Source organism: Trachemys scripta, chromosome 16, assembly GCF_013100865.1.
Source record: "Trachemys scripta elegans isolate TJP31775 chromosome 16, CAS_Tse_1.0, whole genome shotgun sequence".
Lineage (NCBI taxonomy): Eukaryota > Metazoa > Chordata > Testudines > Emydidae > Trachemys > Trachemys scripta.
The window spans coordinates 12,458,835-12,474,752 of NC_048313.1; the positions used below are offsets into that span (position 1 = coordinate 12,458,835).

Genomic DNA, 15,918 nt, shown 5'->3' on the forward strand with positions numbered 1-15,918 from the left:
GTGGGGGGTACGTACCGTAGGGCACAGAGGGTATGTGTGTACGTACCATAGGGCAGGGTGAGGGGGTACATACCGTAGGGCAGGGGCGGGGCGTATACGTACCGTAGGGCGGGGGCGGGGTACGTACCGTAGGGCGGACTGGCGCGCAGAGCGGGCGAGGCTGTTGGTGAAGGGGGCAGACAGGGTTATGGGGTGCTGCAGATCCTCGATGGATCTGCTCCAGGATTTCAGCTTTTCTAGCGCGCCGTCCTCGCCGCTTTCCAGACCCTCAAAATCAAACCTGGGCGGGAGAGGGGGACACACACACGGAGGCTTCATGGCAAGCGGCAGAGCAGGGCCGCCCGGGCCGGCCCGGTGCCCGAAGCTGGGGGTGCAGGAGTGGGACTGGCGCGCGCTAGCGAGGGCTGCAAGCGCACACTGACTCGTAAGCTGCATGGCAGGCGTAGCAGCCCGAGCGCGCTCCTGCTCGCAGCAAGCGCCCCAGCACCAGGGCAGAAATTCGCTTCCCCTCCAGGGACTCCTGCGTTCAAACACCTTCCCCGGAGCAGCCAGCCACCCCCAGGGCTAGCAGCAGGCAGGGCAGCGTGTCAGGAATATCACGGCCTCATATGCCCAGTGCAGAGCCTGCCACGGAAAAGCTCGGCCCCCGTTCAAACGCTCTTCTCCGTCCAACGAGCGACCAGCTCGGCCCTGCCCTGGCACACGTATGAAGGCGACGTGCACCGGCAGGGTTAGCGTGTTAAAATGACAGGAGGGTGGGAAATCCCCCGGCCAGGGCCCCAAATGGCCAACAGTGGAGCGGCAAGAGGGTCACAAGGACAATGGAGACTCTCCTCGCCCCCGTATTAGCAACGAGTGGTGCCGGGTGCAGAGCACTTTGGCCCTATTCCACCCTGCCCTTCGCCGCCGGAGCCAGGGCCCGGAGAAGGGAGAGCGGGCGCGCCCACCCCCCTGCCTCGAACACACGCACAAGAGGACGTGCGAAAGGGGCAGCAGCAGAACGGTAAAAGGAAATGCTCTTTCACACCTGGCGTCGTCGGACTGCGGAACTCACCGCCACAGGAAGTTGCTGAGGGCAGGAGTGTAGCAAGATTCAGTCTCCTGCTTCGGGGCACTGGCCAATCTCTAACTCTTAGGGCCAGGATGACACCTTCATGGGGGGCATATTAGCCCGCTTCTGCCGGCCGTGGGAGTCTCACACCTTCCCCTGAAACACGTGGGCCAGTTGGCCCTTGGCTCTGAGCCAGTCGGGGACACTCCCAAGAGGAGGGAGAATGGAGCCCAGGGGCATCAGCCCCTGCATCGTCCAAGAGACCCCGCCTGAGCAGTCTGACGGCCATCACAGGCCGATTGCTGACGGGGCACCTGCAAACCCCGATCTCACCCGCTCTGCCCAGGGGGACGAGGAGTCGCGGCTGCCCCCGAAGAGCCCCCCGGGCACCGCAAACACGGGACTTACATCACAGCACACTGCGCGAAGGAGAGATACTCCACCAGGACGTCCAGGCCTTTGTTCTCGTCATTGAGAAACTCCCGAACCCACCTGCAGAGCGGAGCAGAGAGCGAGTCACCCCAGGGGCCGGCGAGCGGACGCGGTGCCTAGCGCTCAGGCTGGCCCCCTGCCCCGGGCGAGTTTCAGCCACAGGCTGGAGCCCCCCACCAGGCGAGCACCCAGCGTCACCGTGCCAGGACAGGACACCCTAGCAGGGAGGAGCCCTTGGGGCAGGGACCTCAGGGCAGGGACACGGTGTGATCACACCCAGCCCACACCCCAGAGCCAGGGGGAAATCAACACCGTAACACTACAGCGTCGCCATGACGATAAAGGGCCCATTGACGTCAGCGGGTCTGCGCACACGGAGCCCGGAGAACAGAGCTCGGGGTCCTATGCCCCCTTGTCCTTCCCGCCCGGGGGATGGTGTGACCTGGCCCCGATTCTCCGCGTTCCCCCGGTGTTACGCCACAGACCCCAGCCGTCACTCCTGACCACACGCAGGCAGGACCCTATGGCTGGATTTTCAGACAAAGCCAAGGGCAGCAGCAGCTGCAGGGGCCGAGGCCCCTGGGAAAAGCTGGCCCTTGGTTCGCTTTGTCCTGGGGCGGTTTCCGCTCACGGACTGAGAACCCGGCAGAGCCGAGGAATTCAGGGATAAGCCGCCCTCGGCCCACCCTGCTACAGGCACCTGCTGCGGCCTGTAGATTGCACCCCCAGCCGCCTGGCTGTTATCTGGCAGGGCCAGAGCCTTCGGCTCTGCTCTGGGTTGTGCTGGAAAGTGGCTTCCCCACCCCTGCGCCCCCAAAACACTCGCAGGCCAATTTCTCCTCCCCCGGCTCAGGGGTTCCTGCACCAGGAGCTGTATGCTGGGAACCCGTCCCGGCTGTGGCCACGGTCCGCGTGTGCGTTACCTGGTGGGGAGCAGGGGCGGCAGCTCTTCGGGCAGGGCATGGCATGGCATGCACGTGCGTTATTCAGCTGGGGGCACACGCGTGTGCATTACTGGGGCAGGGCACAGGCATGTTAGTTAGTCGGATGAATCCACGCATGTTATTCAATCAGGGCACGTGCCCATGTGTTAGTTAGTGGGGGCATGCACACGTGTGTCATCGGGGGGTGCACGCACACATGTGTGATTGGGGGGTGCACGCATGTGTGTGACATTGGGGGTGCACGCACGTGTGATTGGGGGGTGCACACACGTGTGATATGGGGCGGGGTGTGACATTTTCCAAAGCGCGGTGCCGGGGGCCGTGTGATCTGGCACGAGTCAGACCCCAGAGCTGTCTTGGAGCCGTTTCTCCTGTGGGGGAGGGGCCGGCGAGCCCGCCCATTTCCTGTCTGTCTGCGCTCCAGCGCCTCGCCCCCGGCTCGTTTCCTGTCTGAGGCCGCGCTGCTATTTTAGGGCTCTCGGGGGGGTTAAAGGGCACCTGGGCTGGCGAAGACAAACCCAGCCGCTGCTGCAGGCTGGGGAGGGGACCCCACGTGGACCCTGAGTGGGTGCATGTGCTGGGCGGTAGCACGTGTCAGCTTGTGTGTGCGCGAGCGTGCACACGTGTGTGTGCGTGAGAGGCCACATGTGTGCAGAGGTTTGTGCACGTGTGAGCGTGCACACGCAGGGACTGTCTGGACCTCCCTTCTGCATCAAACCTTCCTGCAGCCTCCTCCCCACCCACTGGGCCCCGCTCTGCCACCCCCACGGCAGCTCCTGCTCTCCACCCGCTGCCCACGGTGACCCGGTTCACCTGTGTGGGGGACTCCAGCACCTCTGGTGAACCCAACCCCTTGCTCGATGGACGGCGCAGGAACGGACGGGCTCAGAGCAGGGGCCCATCTAGCCTGGTATCCCGGGTCTGGCAGCGGCCAGCACTCGCTGCTCCCGAGGAAGGGGCAAGAACTCCTGAAGCAGGAGTCCTGGGGAGGGGAGAGGTGGAATCCAGAGCAGGAGAGCCAGGTTTCTCCAACCCCTCAACAGAAACTCCCCAAAGCAGAACAAAGACCCCAGGGTGCTGATGCCTTTAAACCCCTCAGGCTGCGTGGCCCAGGGGAGACGCACAGGGCCACAGAGGAAGAGACAGGGACACTCGGGAGGGGGCGGGTTAGCTGCGGGAGGACCAGCCTAGGTCAAAGCAAGCTGACCTGGAGAAAGAGAAAAAGAGCAGGACCCTGGACGCCCCCAGAGGACTATGACCCCAGACCAAAGAATGCTCTGGAGCGCTGGGGAAACTGAGGCAGGGTTTCTTATTTTTGTCTCGCTCTCTGTATTTCTCCTGCTGTTCAGTAACGAGCAATGGTGTTAGGATCCTGTGAAAAGTCTCTGCGTGTCCTGGGTTATACCTACCACGTGCCCTTGCAGTGTTAACTGTGGGCCCGGGGCACGGCGTGACATGAGTGCCGGGAGAGGGTGTGTCCAAGCTCTGGGGTGGGGGGGCTGGTGGGTCAGCACGGTCTCGGGGACTGCGGGGTCTGAGCTCTCTGGAGAAGGTGCTCGGCTGACCCCAAGCCAGGGGAAGTGCCTGGGCTGAGTTTAGACTCCGGAGGTTTAAAGACCATGGCCCAGCGAGTGGGGGCGACGGGGGGGGGGGGGGGGGGGCTCAGCTGGACCTGGGACAGGGCGTTCAGAGGGAGCCGTAGCCTCATCCCCACGGTGACGGTCCCACCAGCACCCTGTGCTGTTTCCCGTCTCCCCCCACTCCGCCCAGCCAGGGAGCTGCTGACTCTGTGCAGGATGTGAGCTCCGGCCTCAGCATCCGCTGGAAGGAGCGCCTGGCCGCTGCGAGCCCGCGGCGCTGGCCAAGGACAGGAACAATCCCAGTTCCTGTGCCAGCCGGTATTTCCCCTCCAGCTGCAGCTGGGCCCGCAGGGGTGGGGACGCGGCACCCGCTGAGCGGACACGGCCCTGGGAACGTCCTGCACGGCCACCGCACCAGGGGCGGCGTCAGCCGGGGCAAGATCATGGGGGGAAGACGTCTGACGGCAGCGTTGTAGCCCGGCCCGCCCAGGGCAAAGGGAAGCGAGGCCAGACGAGCCTGCAGGGTCACTGCCTGCACCCCTCCCTGCGGCACATACGTCAACGTGTTGGCCCCACTGAGCCTCAAAGAGCCAGGGGACCGGCTTATGGACATGGGGTCAGGGCACAGTGCTGGGAGCCCTGGGTTCGAATCCCCGCTCTGCCACGGGCTGGCTGAGGGACCTTGGGCCAGTCTAGTCCCCTCCCTGGGCCTCAGTTTCCCCATCCAGCCTGACACTGAAAGCTTTTGGGAGCAGGGTCTGTCTCTTGCTCAAAGTCCAGCGCTGTGCATACATCATGGGACCCTGACCTCTAACCCCACCCACCCCACTGCTCTGTGGGAGCTGGTTCTGGTCCGACAGACATGATGCACCCGGACCTGTCCCAGCGTTCCCTGTGCTCACCCCCAGCCCTGGCACGAGCCAGCGAACCCCCTCACCCTTGGCACACCGGGGCTGGGGAGCGTCTGGCTTGGGCAGCCGGGCTCCATTTTTATTCCTGTTCATCGCTTCAGCCTCTGGTCACCCCCCAGCCCCTTCCCTTCCCACCAATGTAACCTACTTAACCCACCAGGCTCCACAGCGCCCTCCTCTACCCCCTGTAACCACCCCCAGCGAGTGCTTTTCACCTGGGAGCTTGGAGCCCTTTGCACAGGAAGGAGAAGTAGAATTCTGCCCATTTTAGAGAGGGGGAAACTGAGGCACAGAGTAGGGCAGTGACCTATCCCTAACCATTACCCAGACCCTACCCTAGCGAGCCAGTGGCAGACACAGCAACCGACCCAGGTCCCCTGGCTCCCAGCCCTGTGCTCTACCCACCGCACCAGGCTGCCGCTAGTCCTGCTTCAGCCAATGAGACAGCAACCGGTCGCCCTCCCTCCCTCCGAGGGAAATCGACAGCACCAGGGGAAACGCTTATTGATTTGCGGAGTGGTTTGCCACAGCGCTGCGTAGGAAGCAGTGGGTTCTCGAGCCAGGCCTTGTCTACACGAGACGCAAGGCCTTGCGGATACCCCTGGGTTGGGAACAACACTCGAGCTTCCAAGCACAGATCGCTAAAGCCAAGAAGTCTCACGGCAGACGGGGCTTGGGCCCAATCAGGCCCACCTGGGGGAGACAAAAGGGGTGGTTGGCCCCAGGCCCCCGATTTGAGAGGGCCCCCAAACCGAGTGGCGCAGCAGCCTGGCATGTCCCTCGCGATGGAGGGGCGGGTGGGCCAAACCTGAGCGGTGCTGCCATCCCACAGGGCAGAGCGAGAATTCCCCAGCAGGCAGCCCGGGGCATCCTGGCCCGAGGAGCGGGGAGGCCATGACAAAAAGGGCCTTGGCCGCTATGGAACGATGCCTGAACTGTAGCGAAGGGGGAGCCGGCCATGCACAGCCTGAATCCGGAGCACGGAGCAGAGCCGAGCCCTCCACTCTGCTGGCTCCAGCTCCAGACCGAGCCCGGCTGCTCCTCGCGCTAGTGGCACCTACCCAATGTGGTTGGTCCTCAGGGAGATCTCCAGCTCCCGCAGCACTTTGGTCGATTCCTGCACCCTCCGTCTGAACTTCTGCCAACAGAGTCCCCCCGTTAGGAACGGCAACCAGCCCCGGGATCCGAGCCCAGCTCCCTCCACCCCTGGCAGAAACCACCTCCCCGCCCCGTGCGCTCTCTGGGGCTGGGACCGTCTGTTCTGCGTTTGCCATACAGCGTAGGACAAATAGCTAGAGATCAAACAGCTCCGTTTTACAGGGGAACCCAGTCAGTCACGTGGGGACAGATTCTCCAGAGCTCTCCGGGCCGGGTTTGCAGGGACTTCCCACCCACGGACGGGGTCGGATCCCCACCCCACCCAGCTGCCCCCACTGCAGCACTGATGGAGGGGGCGGGATGATGGGGCTACCTACAACGGCACGTAGCCGATCTGCGACGGCTAGCAGCAAATATCTCCAACGGCCGGTGATGGGACACTAGATGGGGAGGGCTCTGAGTTCTACAGGGAATTCTTTCCCAGGGGTCTGGCTGGTGGGTCTCACCCACATGCTCAGGGTCGAACTGATCACTATATTTGGGGTCAGGAGGGAATTTTCCCCTGGGTCAGATTGGCAGAGACCCTGGGGTTTTTTTGCCTTCCTCTGTAGCACGGGGCACTTGCAGGTTTAGACTATGTAAATGGTGGGTTCTCTAACACGAAGTCGCTAAACCACGATGTGAAGACGTCAGTGACTCAGCCAGAGGTTCTGGGTCTATTACAGGAGTGGGGGGTGAGGTGCTTTGGCCTGCGACACGCAGGAGCTCAGACTAGCTGATCACGATGCTCCCTTCTGGCCTCAGAATCTACGAGCTTTTCCAAAGCACTCAGTGCCCAAGGTTTGAAAACCTGGCCCCCTATTTTGATCCCTAAATGCCGCATCACCAACCCCAGGCGTCCGAGGGTCACGAGCCCGCCCCGATAATCAGGAGACTGGCTTATCAATTGTTAAAGTTTTTTTTTTAAATAAACCCCAGAGTTTTTCTGTGATTTGCCTTTTGGTTCGTGTGTCTGAGCTTCTCTCTGCAACCCCAGTAGCTAGAAACTTCTAAATGAAAGCTGAGATTCCCCCAACCTCACAGGACTCCAGGAGCTGGGGCTTTGGGAAATCCAGGAGAGCCAGCAACACTCTCACTGGAAGCTGAGCTCCTTGGAAATTCTGGCTCATGCCACCCTGTGTCCTAAGATCTAATTCAGGACCCCTGGAGCGGGCCAGCTCTCGATGTAATCGCAAGGTTCGTGTGGGTTATTTCTGTCACCACAGACGGTTTGTTCTGGAGGAGGCGCTGCCCAGGGAGGGGGGTCGCTCCGCGCTCACCAGGCGCCCAGGGTGAGTCCAACGAGCACAGCTGCAGTCAGAGCTCAGCGTCGGTGCGATGTGCCCGTGATGCCACTGCTCTCAGCCTGCACTGCTGGGAAACCCTCGAGCTCTGAGAAACGCCTCGCACGGCTGCTGGGCCAGAGCTGGTAGCCAGGACCCCAGCGCGGGCGTCTCTGGCACAAATGCTTCATCGCCCTTGAAGCCCCCCGGGTTTGGATTTGTAAGAGGAGGGTCTCCGTGGCCACAGCTCACGGCCGCCGTGCGTGGCCCCCCCAGCTCACGGCCGTGCGAGCCCCTTACCTTCCGAGTCACGCCGGGGTCCAGGAAGGTCTGCAGCTTCTGGATGTAGGTATGGGGAGGGTTCTTCACCTGGAACCGCTCCTGGAGGGGAGGAAAGGGCATGACTGCGGGTGTCAGGAGGAGGAGGAGTCGCGGCCTGGAGGGGGAGGCTTGGGCATCAGTGGCTGGGACGGAGCGAGAGCTGCAAGGGGCGCGCACGGCTCTGACTCGCTGCTCCCATTAGCCGCAGCCCTGGATCACCCCGACAGCCCTGTGGCCAGCCCTGAGCACAGAGTGACTCCTACGTCTGCGCGGACCCGGCCTTTTCCCTGCCCCCGGCCCGGGAGCCCCAGCGCCCCCCGCCCCTGCCCACTCAGACCCCGAGCCGCGGCTGGCGTTACAGCCCCGGTACCTGGTCGCAGATCAGGTCCCATTTTTTCTCGTTGTCATACTGGCGCAGGAGCCGGGCTTTGTCGGGGGGCAGGTTCATGGAGCTCTGCAAAGAGGAGAGATGACAGGCGACATGAGGGGGGGCTGCGGGCGGCTGGACCCCTCCCCGTCGGGTCACATGCCCCGGCCCTGGTGCTGCCGGCTAGGGCTGGCCTGTTCACTCCCGCAGGCCTGAGCGGGAACCGAGGCAGACTGGGAGCGGTGCCAATACCCCCCTGAGCCCCCGGCCCAGCTCCAGGCCCCTGCCCACCCCGGCCCAGCTCCGACAAAGCACATCTGGAAGGCACTGAAATGAAGCCGGGCCAGCGGCGCACGCGGGGGTTCCTACCCTGGGGGGCGCTGTGCCACTGCTAAGCCATACGGCTGGAGGCCTTGATCACTGGGGGTCACTGAAGGTCCCATGTTGCTAATTTGTGCTGCCAGAACAGATATCCGGGTCCTGCTCCGGCTACCCCGGTACCCTCAAGCGGGACCACACCCTCAGCTGGTGCAAATCCGCCCCACGCCCCTGTGACGCCTGTGGGTCTGGCCCAGCGCCCTTCGCCTCCCGTCATGCACCCCACATCTCCGGGGCAGAGCTGGGGCGACAGCCCTGCCCCCTAGCGTGGCCTGCTCGACGGTTGGGGTCAGGGAGCAGAGGGGAAGTAGGCCAGGGCCTGGTTGCTAGCGGTGGGTGAGGGTTTTAAGCCAGTTACCACCGAGGGGGAGGGGGAAGGGGAGGGGGAGACAGAGCTCGGATTGCACCGCAGAACTAAGACATGACTTCATCGCCTAATGGCTTTAGCACACGCAGCGCCTCAGCACAGGCCAGACGAGAAGGAGCCCACCAGGACCCCCACGCTGCCCCTTGTGCCAGCCCCGCCTGCCGCAGGGGTTCGGAGACAGGCAGCGTCCTGCCCCCCCGCACACGGAGCTGCACCATCGACGACCTGCCAGATCCCGCGGCCCAGGGCCTCTGGCTGCATCCCGGCCTCCTTGGAAATTCAAGGCGGCCGCAGCTGCACAATGGTCCTGTTGTTCTGGTCTCGGTGTCTCCCAGCCACGGTGCTGGCGAGGCCATGAGGCCCACGGCATTCCTGGGCCATGCCCGACCGCCCTCCACTGGCTGCACCCTCAGCGGAGCCTGGCCTCCTGGGCACCAGCCAGGGTTACTCCTGGCTGTGACCTCGGGCCTCTCCCGTCCTGCGACCTCGGGCCTCTCCCGTCCTGCGTCGGCCTTGCCTGCTTAGATTGTAGGCGGCCCGGGGCAGAGACTGGCTCTCGTGTTGCCCCTGGGCAACGCCTGGCTCCAGGCCCTGATCTCAGCTGGGCACCCCAGCACTGCTGGAACTGTTCGTTTCAATATGAGCGACACTCTCCTCCCAGCTCAGTCCCTGCACCACGCCCCAGAGGTGGGGCTAGCACCAGGGCTAGGCATCAGCGGGAGTCGAGGTACAGTGACACCCGAATCTTCAGTGGTGTCTTCACGCGTTGCTCACTGACACGGCTGCGAGCACTCGTGCAAGCAGGGCACCTGCATTTACTGCCGGGGTGTTTACACACAGTGATTAGCCCCCCCCCCACTCGTTGGGCACAGGGCTGGCGCTGGAGCGGCTTTGGCTGGGAGACGCGTTCCACGGTCACTGCACAGCGCGGCTCATTGGGCCTCCTTCCTGTGACTGCCGTCGCACGAAATCTCGCCATATCGCAAACCATCGCTTCCCGTCTACACCAGCTTCCTCTCTGTGCTAACCACAGCCTGGCTCCGCCGGAGCGCCGCGCTCCGCCACTTCCTGCGATGAGCTGCGGTGGGCGGGCGCAGGAGGGGAGCCAGGGGCTGCCACCACTTCCCAGCGCCAGCGAGGACTGTCGGCTGGCGGTATTGGGCTGCTCCACGCCTGCTCGCTCGCCCAGCAGAGCAGACTGGGAGGTTTCATCCCCTGGACTAGGCCCAGCGGCCTCGGAGGGCAAAGGCCCCAGGACCCGGCACTGGCCCCACCAGCGTCTGCCCTTGCCAAGTGTTCGTTCGAGGCAGGTGCCCCAGTCCCAGGCAGACAGGAGCCCCTGAAGGATGCCGGGAGCATTCAGGTCTCTTCCCTTCTACGTCCCCTTTATCTGGGCGCCCGTTTCTTCCGATCCCCCCTGCCCTGCCCAACCCCCATGTGAAGGGCCAGGTGGTGATGGACCAATGCCTCAGGGCCTGGCACCCGCAGGACAGGGGCGAGGGGCAGCAGCTGTGTCCTGGAAGCAGTGGGGTCAATGCTGGCTATGGGGCCACGCAGCTCTGTGGGTTTCCTATGGAGGGTCCCGGTTTGGCCCCCCCTTGATCCAAGCCTGCAGGAAACGCCAGCCCAAGGCGCTGGGATATGGAGTGTCATCACGAGGCCTTTGGGGCCACATCCTCCCCCAGGCAGTGGGCCAGTCCTAGTCCTAGAAGCCAGTCGCTGGCGCCCCTCGTTCGAAGCTGCCCCGGCCCGAGGGGAGGGCGCTCAGCTGGGGAAAGAGAATTCTGCCTCCCCTCTGCTTCGTCCTCCCTCCGCTCCCTGGAGCGCAGAGCTCTTTGCGGTGCCCTCAGAGTCTCTCTCCCGTCCTCCGCCAGACACCTGGGGAATTGGGCGCCGTCTCTCTAGGAACCGCGCTGAACGGCCACAGCCTACGTAAACCTCCCCGGCTGGCGCAAGTCATGGTGGGGTCAGTTCAGGCCACCGTGGAGCTGGTGCCCGTAGGGTTCAGATCAGGACATCTTCCCAGCCACGCTCAGGGATGCCCACCGACCCAGGGGCAGGGGGACGAGAACCAGAACAGCCCAGACCAGAACGTCATGCCCCAGCTTGGCTGCAAAGCCCGTCTGGGACGGTCCCTGAGACTGTGTCCGGATCTCTCCTTTGAGCGGCAGGCGTGACTCGATTTCCCCCCGCTGACTGGGTCAGTTTCTCTCACTCCCGAGGTGTGACGGGAATTGTTTATCAGGCAGCCCCCACCTCTGCCAGAAAAGCCGCGTAGGACAGCCTCGGGCCGTTCCTGTCAGGCCTCCCTCCTCCACTGCGAGCGCTGGCCGTCCCCAGAGGCTCCGGGCCGTCCCCACGCCAAGGCCGAGCCAGGAGCTATGAACCCTCCTGCTTCCCAGCGTGAGCTGCCGGTCGCCCCGTCTGCGGTTTCCTGCACCTGCTGCTGAGGTGGCTAGCGCTGGCGACCATCCCAGCCGGGAACCTGGAGCAGGCCGGATCCAGACCCCCCTGCCTAGCCTGTTCCATCCCCGCCAGCGCATGACCAGCACAGAGGGACAGGACCAAGATCACCCAGGGAGTCTGTGGCAGACCCAGGCCTCCCAGCTCCCAATCCACCATTTTAACCACTGGGCCACGTTCCCTCCCACCCCATCCGCACAGCCGGGGGCGCGGGCTTGGACCCAGGCCAGGGGAGCAGCAAGATCACACCCTGAGCGCCCCATTGACAGAGAAACATGAAAGGGAGAAGGAGAGTGAGGCAGGCTCCTTCCTCCGGCCCCCTCCAGGGCTTCTGTCCTTTCGAACGAACTGGGGGAGTTTTCCACACCGCCCCCCTGCATCGCCTCGTCACAGAAACAAGAGGCAGCGCGGGGCGGAGGGAAAGCAAAAACCAAACCGAAAAAGAATAGAGCTCATCTTGGCTTGTGTTCAGCTGCAGAGAGACAGAGTGTCGTCAGTGGAGACAGAAACCGCATTGTGCAAAACTGGGCTGCCTGAGAGGAGAAAAGGAAACTTTAAAAACATCAGCTGACTTTCCCCCGGCCTGGATCTGGGTCCTGGGGGGCGGGGGAAGGGGCTGGCTTTATTTCTAGCCAAAGGAGGGAAGGTGGTTTTCCCACTGACTCATGGGTCGTCCCCTTAACACAAAGGCACGTTCCCCCCACTCCCCTCCAATCCGTGCCCCTGCCCACAGCCTTGCTCAGCCCAGAGGAGGAGCTGGGGGAAGCTGGACATATGGCCAGATGAAACGGGATATTGTTGTGGCTCGAACAGCTCCCCCAGCTCCCTCGCGAAGCAGCCAGAACTGGCTGTTTTCAGGGGGTCCCGGGGGAGCCCCCCCACCCCCACAGCAGCATGCTGTTGTCTCTGGGCCCGATCCTGCCCGGCCCCAAACCTCACCCCATGAGATGCTGAGCGGCGTTCAGGGTCACAGCCAAGTGACAGGAGCGGATGATTGGGAGCAGGGAGGTGGGGGCAGCATGACCCCACTAAGCCCAGCCCTCCACCCCCACAGATTCTCACGAGGGCGCTGGTCAGAGCATGTGGCAGACCAGCGGAGGGGGGCAGAGCTCAGATGGACTCGTGCCCGATGGGGCCTGACTCTCACGATGGCCCCATGACTCCTGGCCTGTGTGGGGTGTTCCTGAAAGCCCCAGCTCCAGGAGTCAGGTGATGGAGTCAGGAGTCAGGCCCACTGAACCCACGCTGTGAATTTAAACCAGTGGTTTGGCTCCGATATTGCTTTGAGAGGCTGCTTTCCGCAGCTCCCCGAGCATTTAGAAACCAACTGCAGTTACACCGGTGTCACTTCCCTGGGCAGCCAGGCCTGGGAGCTGGTCCCTCCTGGGTGTGGAGAACGGCGGGCAGCCGAGGCCCCTAATGGTCCCACTGGCAGCTTTACAACGGCCTGGTTTTTAAGCCCAGCTCAAGGTGGCAATTCGGCGGCAGGTCCTTCGCTCCGAGAGGGAGTGACGGCCCCACCGCCGAACAGCTGGACGTGCCGCCCCCCTCTTCACTGGCCGCCCCAGGCACCTGCCCAGCGCCTTCCATATCACCCCTGCCGCTGGGCTCGGGTGCCAGAGCCCCACTCCACCGCCCCAGCCTGGCAGCAGCTCCCAGGCTGGAGCAGGAGGCTGCTGGCCAGTGCTTAGCCCAGGGCGGTTCTGCTGGGCCCAGCCTGCCCCGGCTGCTGCAGCCCAAGTCCGGCCCTGGCTTGTCTCCCTCGTGAGTCTGCGCCGAAGCCTCCACCGATCCCAGCTCAATCCACGCTCAGGAGCTAAAAGGATCCCCAGGCAGAGTTCAGGAGACCCCTTCGGCTAACCCAGGCTTCCAGCCCCCCCGCCTCGCCCCCCAGCCGGGAAACGGCTGCAGGAAGGAGAAAGCATCTTATCTCACTGCCCAGCCACTCCCGCCGGGGCAGCGACGCCCAGCCGCCATTTCCAGGCTCCTCGGGCCTCCCCGCCCCTCAGGCTTGGGCCTGGCAGCTGGAGCAGAGCGGCCTGGGATGGCGGCGTGGTGGCTCGTGCCCCTAGGAACGCGGCTCTGCCCTGGGCCTGGACAGGAAACCGCAGGGAGGTCGGATCAAACCCAGGTCTCGCTGCCCCAGGCCCCGCTAGCTGATCACTCCCACCTCCGGGGGCTGGGAGAGGACCTGGTCTGGCCAGCCCAACGTCCCATCGCCAGCAGTGCAAGAAACGCAGCTGGGGGCGGACGGCCCCAGGAACTGACACGCGCAGCTCGAGCCTGGCTTAGATGCTTAAGCACGACAGTTCACGTCCCTTCCAAAACTCTTGCTGATTTTTAATCACCCTGGCTAGTCTCGTTAGCCAGAGAAACGTTGAATCCCTTTGTATAAACCCTGCTAAGATCTTGGCCTCCAGCCGCATCTTGTGGAGCTGAGTTCCACAGGCTAAATGCACAGTGTTGGAGGAGAGGCGCAGCAGAAGGATCTCACTGGTTTCCAGGCACAGCCAGTGCCAGGAAGATACTTGAGGGCTGGAAGGAGCGCAAAGACTAGCAAAAACAACGATGACTTGTAAGTGCAGGACGAGACAGCTAAATATGTCCAGGCTGCGTGGTCCGGGGGCTGGGGTTTTCCAGGACAATAACTCTCTGCAAACATTAGACAAGCATGCGCACCTAGGATGGAGGGGGGTTACTTAGCGTGGACTGAAGGGGTCTGGACTGGGAGAAACAGGGGGATCACTGGCACTGAGTTCAGACACTAAGGAGCTGAGGGCCTTGTCCAAGGATCCCAAATGACCTGCGGTTCCTTATACAAAATCAGAACTTTTGCTTCCCTTGAGCACATGGCCTGGGAGATGCTTTCCCAGGTGACCCGGCCGTGCCGCAGACAGAGCCACCATCCAGCTACGCCACCAAAAGGCAGCAAATCCAGGACTGAGGAAACATCTTCCCACAGTGCAGAGCTAGACGGCGGAACTCCCTGACACAGGCTGTCACCGAGGCCGAGAGTTCAAGGAGGACCGGACGGATGCCTTGATAAGAACAACACGTGGAGTTCTAGCAGTTAGTGTGAAGGCGGGGTATCCTTCAGCAGGGAGTTCCACAGGTTAGTTACCCTTTGCATTGAAAAGCTGTCCCTTCTGTCCTGTATGCACGTGCCGCTGTCCCATGACCCTTGCTGGGATGGGGTAAATAGGGCCGACAAGAGCAGCCTGTAGTGTTTTATGGGCCTCTCTCGTGTTGGCTCCAGATTCATACTGAGAGTCTGCGGCAGGCGTCCTGGGTCACTCTTGTGCCCTAGCCACAGCTTTGTTTGCACGCCACACTAGTGCAAACCCCCACAGCACAGGCAAGGGCCGAAGTCCTTCCTCCGGTCTGGACAACGCTGGAAACGCTTTGTCACCATCCCACGCCCTCCTGTCAGACCTCTCCAGCACACGCCCAAAGAGCACGCATTCAACCCACAGCACTGCAACGGAACCGTGCACAGAACCAGCCTGGCTAGGCCCAGCGCAGGCACTCGGCTCACGCCCTCCCTAGTTCCAGGTCAACTCTTATTTTTATAACAAGCCCGACCGCAAATTACAGCGTCCGCGTTCTGCAAACCGACAACTAAGGAGGCAGGAGAGTGTTTTCCACCCGCCAACCAGCCCTGCTCCGTCCCCTGGGCTCGGCTGACGCCAGGAGCCGGGCTTAGCTGGCTGTCAGGACCAGGAGTTAAATCCATCCCCCAGCCCCTTTGCTCTTCTCCCCTAAGTCACATCAAGAAGCCAAACCCGCCTGCGTCCTGCTCGGGGGCTGTTTACTTCTCGGGGGAGCACCGGAAAGAGCCAGCAGACTTCCCCGCAGCAAGCTTCAAAGCCCCAGCGCAGACAGCGGCGCCTCTCTATTCTTTCCCCTTTGGCAATGGCCGCATCCCGGGGGATTTCACCTTAACACCATCCAGGCCGGCAGCTCCGGCCAGGCACCAGGGCCAGCCCCATCCTCTCGCTCGAGCGGGGAATCGGGGGCTCCGTTTGGATCAGGGAGGCAGGAACCCAGCAGTTTGCTCCCAGCTGGGACCGATCCCGGGACTCTCCAGTCTGAGGTGCCTAGAGTGTAAAACGCGGCTAACGAGTCGGCGAAGGGAGACAAGCAGATGACAAGTGCCCCGTGAGAGGCAGGGATCCCCACCACTCACCGCCCGTCCCGAGAGCCAGGCTAGGCACCCGGGCGGTTCTCAAGGGACTCCTGGGCAGAGAAACCACTGGACTTGCTGTGGGATTGATGCCGTCTCTTAGGGCCGTTCTAGAGGCCTAAATACTTGTAACAACCCGGCCATTAGGCACATGTGAAAATCCCAGCCCCAAGTCAGTAGCCACTAGCTACTTATCACTAGCATCCCAGGCGCTGCAGGGGGCACGGCCCGTCGGAAAACCAGGCCCTCGGTTTAGGCACCTAACAGAGCTCCAGTCACCTCCCCTGCAGAACCCAGCATCTGGAAAGCACCTGCCTTAGGCCTTGGCTACACTTACCCGCTAGTTCGACAGCTGGAAATCGAACTTCTGGGTTCGACTTATCGCGTCTAGTCTGGACGCGATAAGTCGAACCCGGAAGTGCTCGCCGTCGACTGCGGTACTCCAGCTCGCCGAGAGGAGTACCGCGGAGTCGACGGGGGAGCCTGCCTGCCGCCTGTGGA

General features: G+C 62.9%; 1 protein-coding gene across 3 annotated transcripts in view; it reads right to left on the reverse strand.

Moving 5' to 3' along the window:
* FMNL3 (formin like 3) overlaps window positions 1-15,918 on the reverse strand; it is a 43,243-nt gene that overhangs the window by 15,205 nt on the left and 12,120 nt on the right. For 2 of the 3 annotated variants that reach the window (XM_034792445.1, XM_034792446.1), the window contains exons 2-6: window positions 8,030-8,113; window positions 7,639-7,719; window positions 5,980-6,056; window positions 1,460-1,543; window positions 128-280 (exon numbers count right to left, since the gene is read on the reverse strand). In XM_034792445.1, the coding sequence (XP_034648336.1) occupies window positions 128-280; window positions 1,460-1,543; window positions 5,980-6,056; window positions 7,639-7,719; window positions 8,030-8,113 (479 nt within the window). The remainder of the gene's footprint in view (window positions 1-127; window positions 281-1,459; window positions 1,544-5,979; window positions 6,057-7,638; window positions 7,720-8,029; window positions 8,114-15,918) is intronic. The other variant, XM_034792447.1, reaches the window with a different exon arrangement.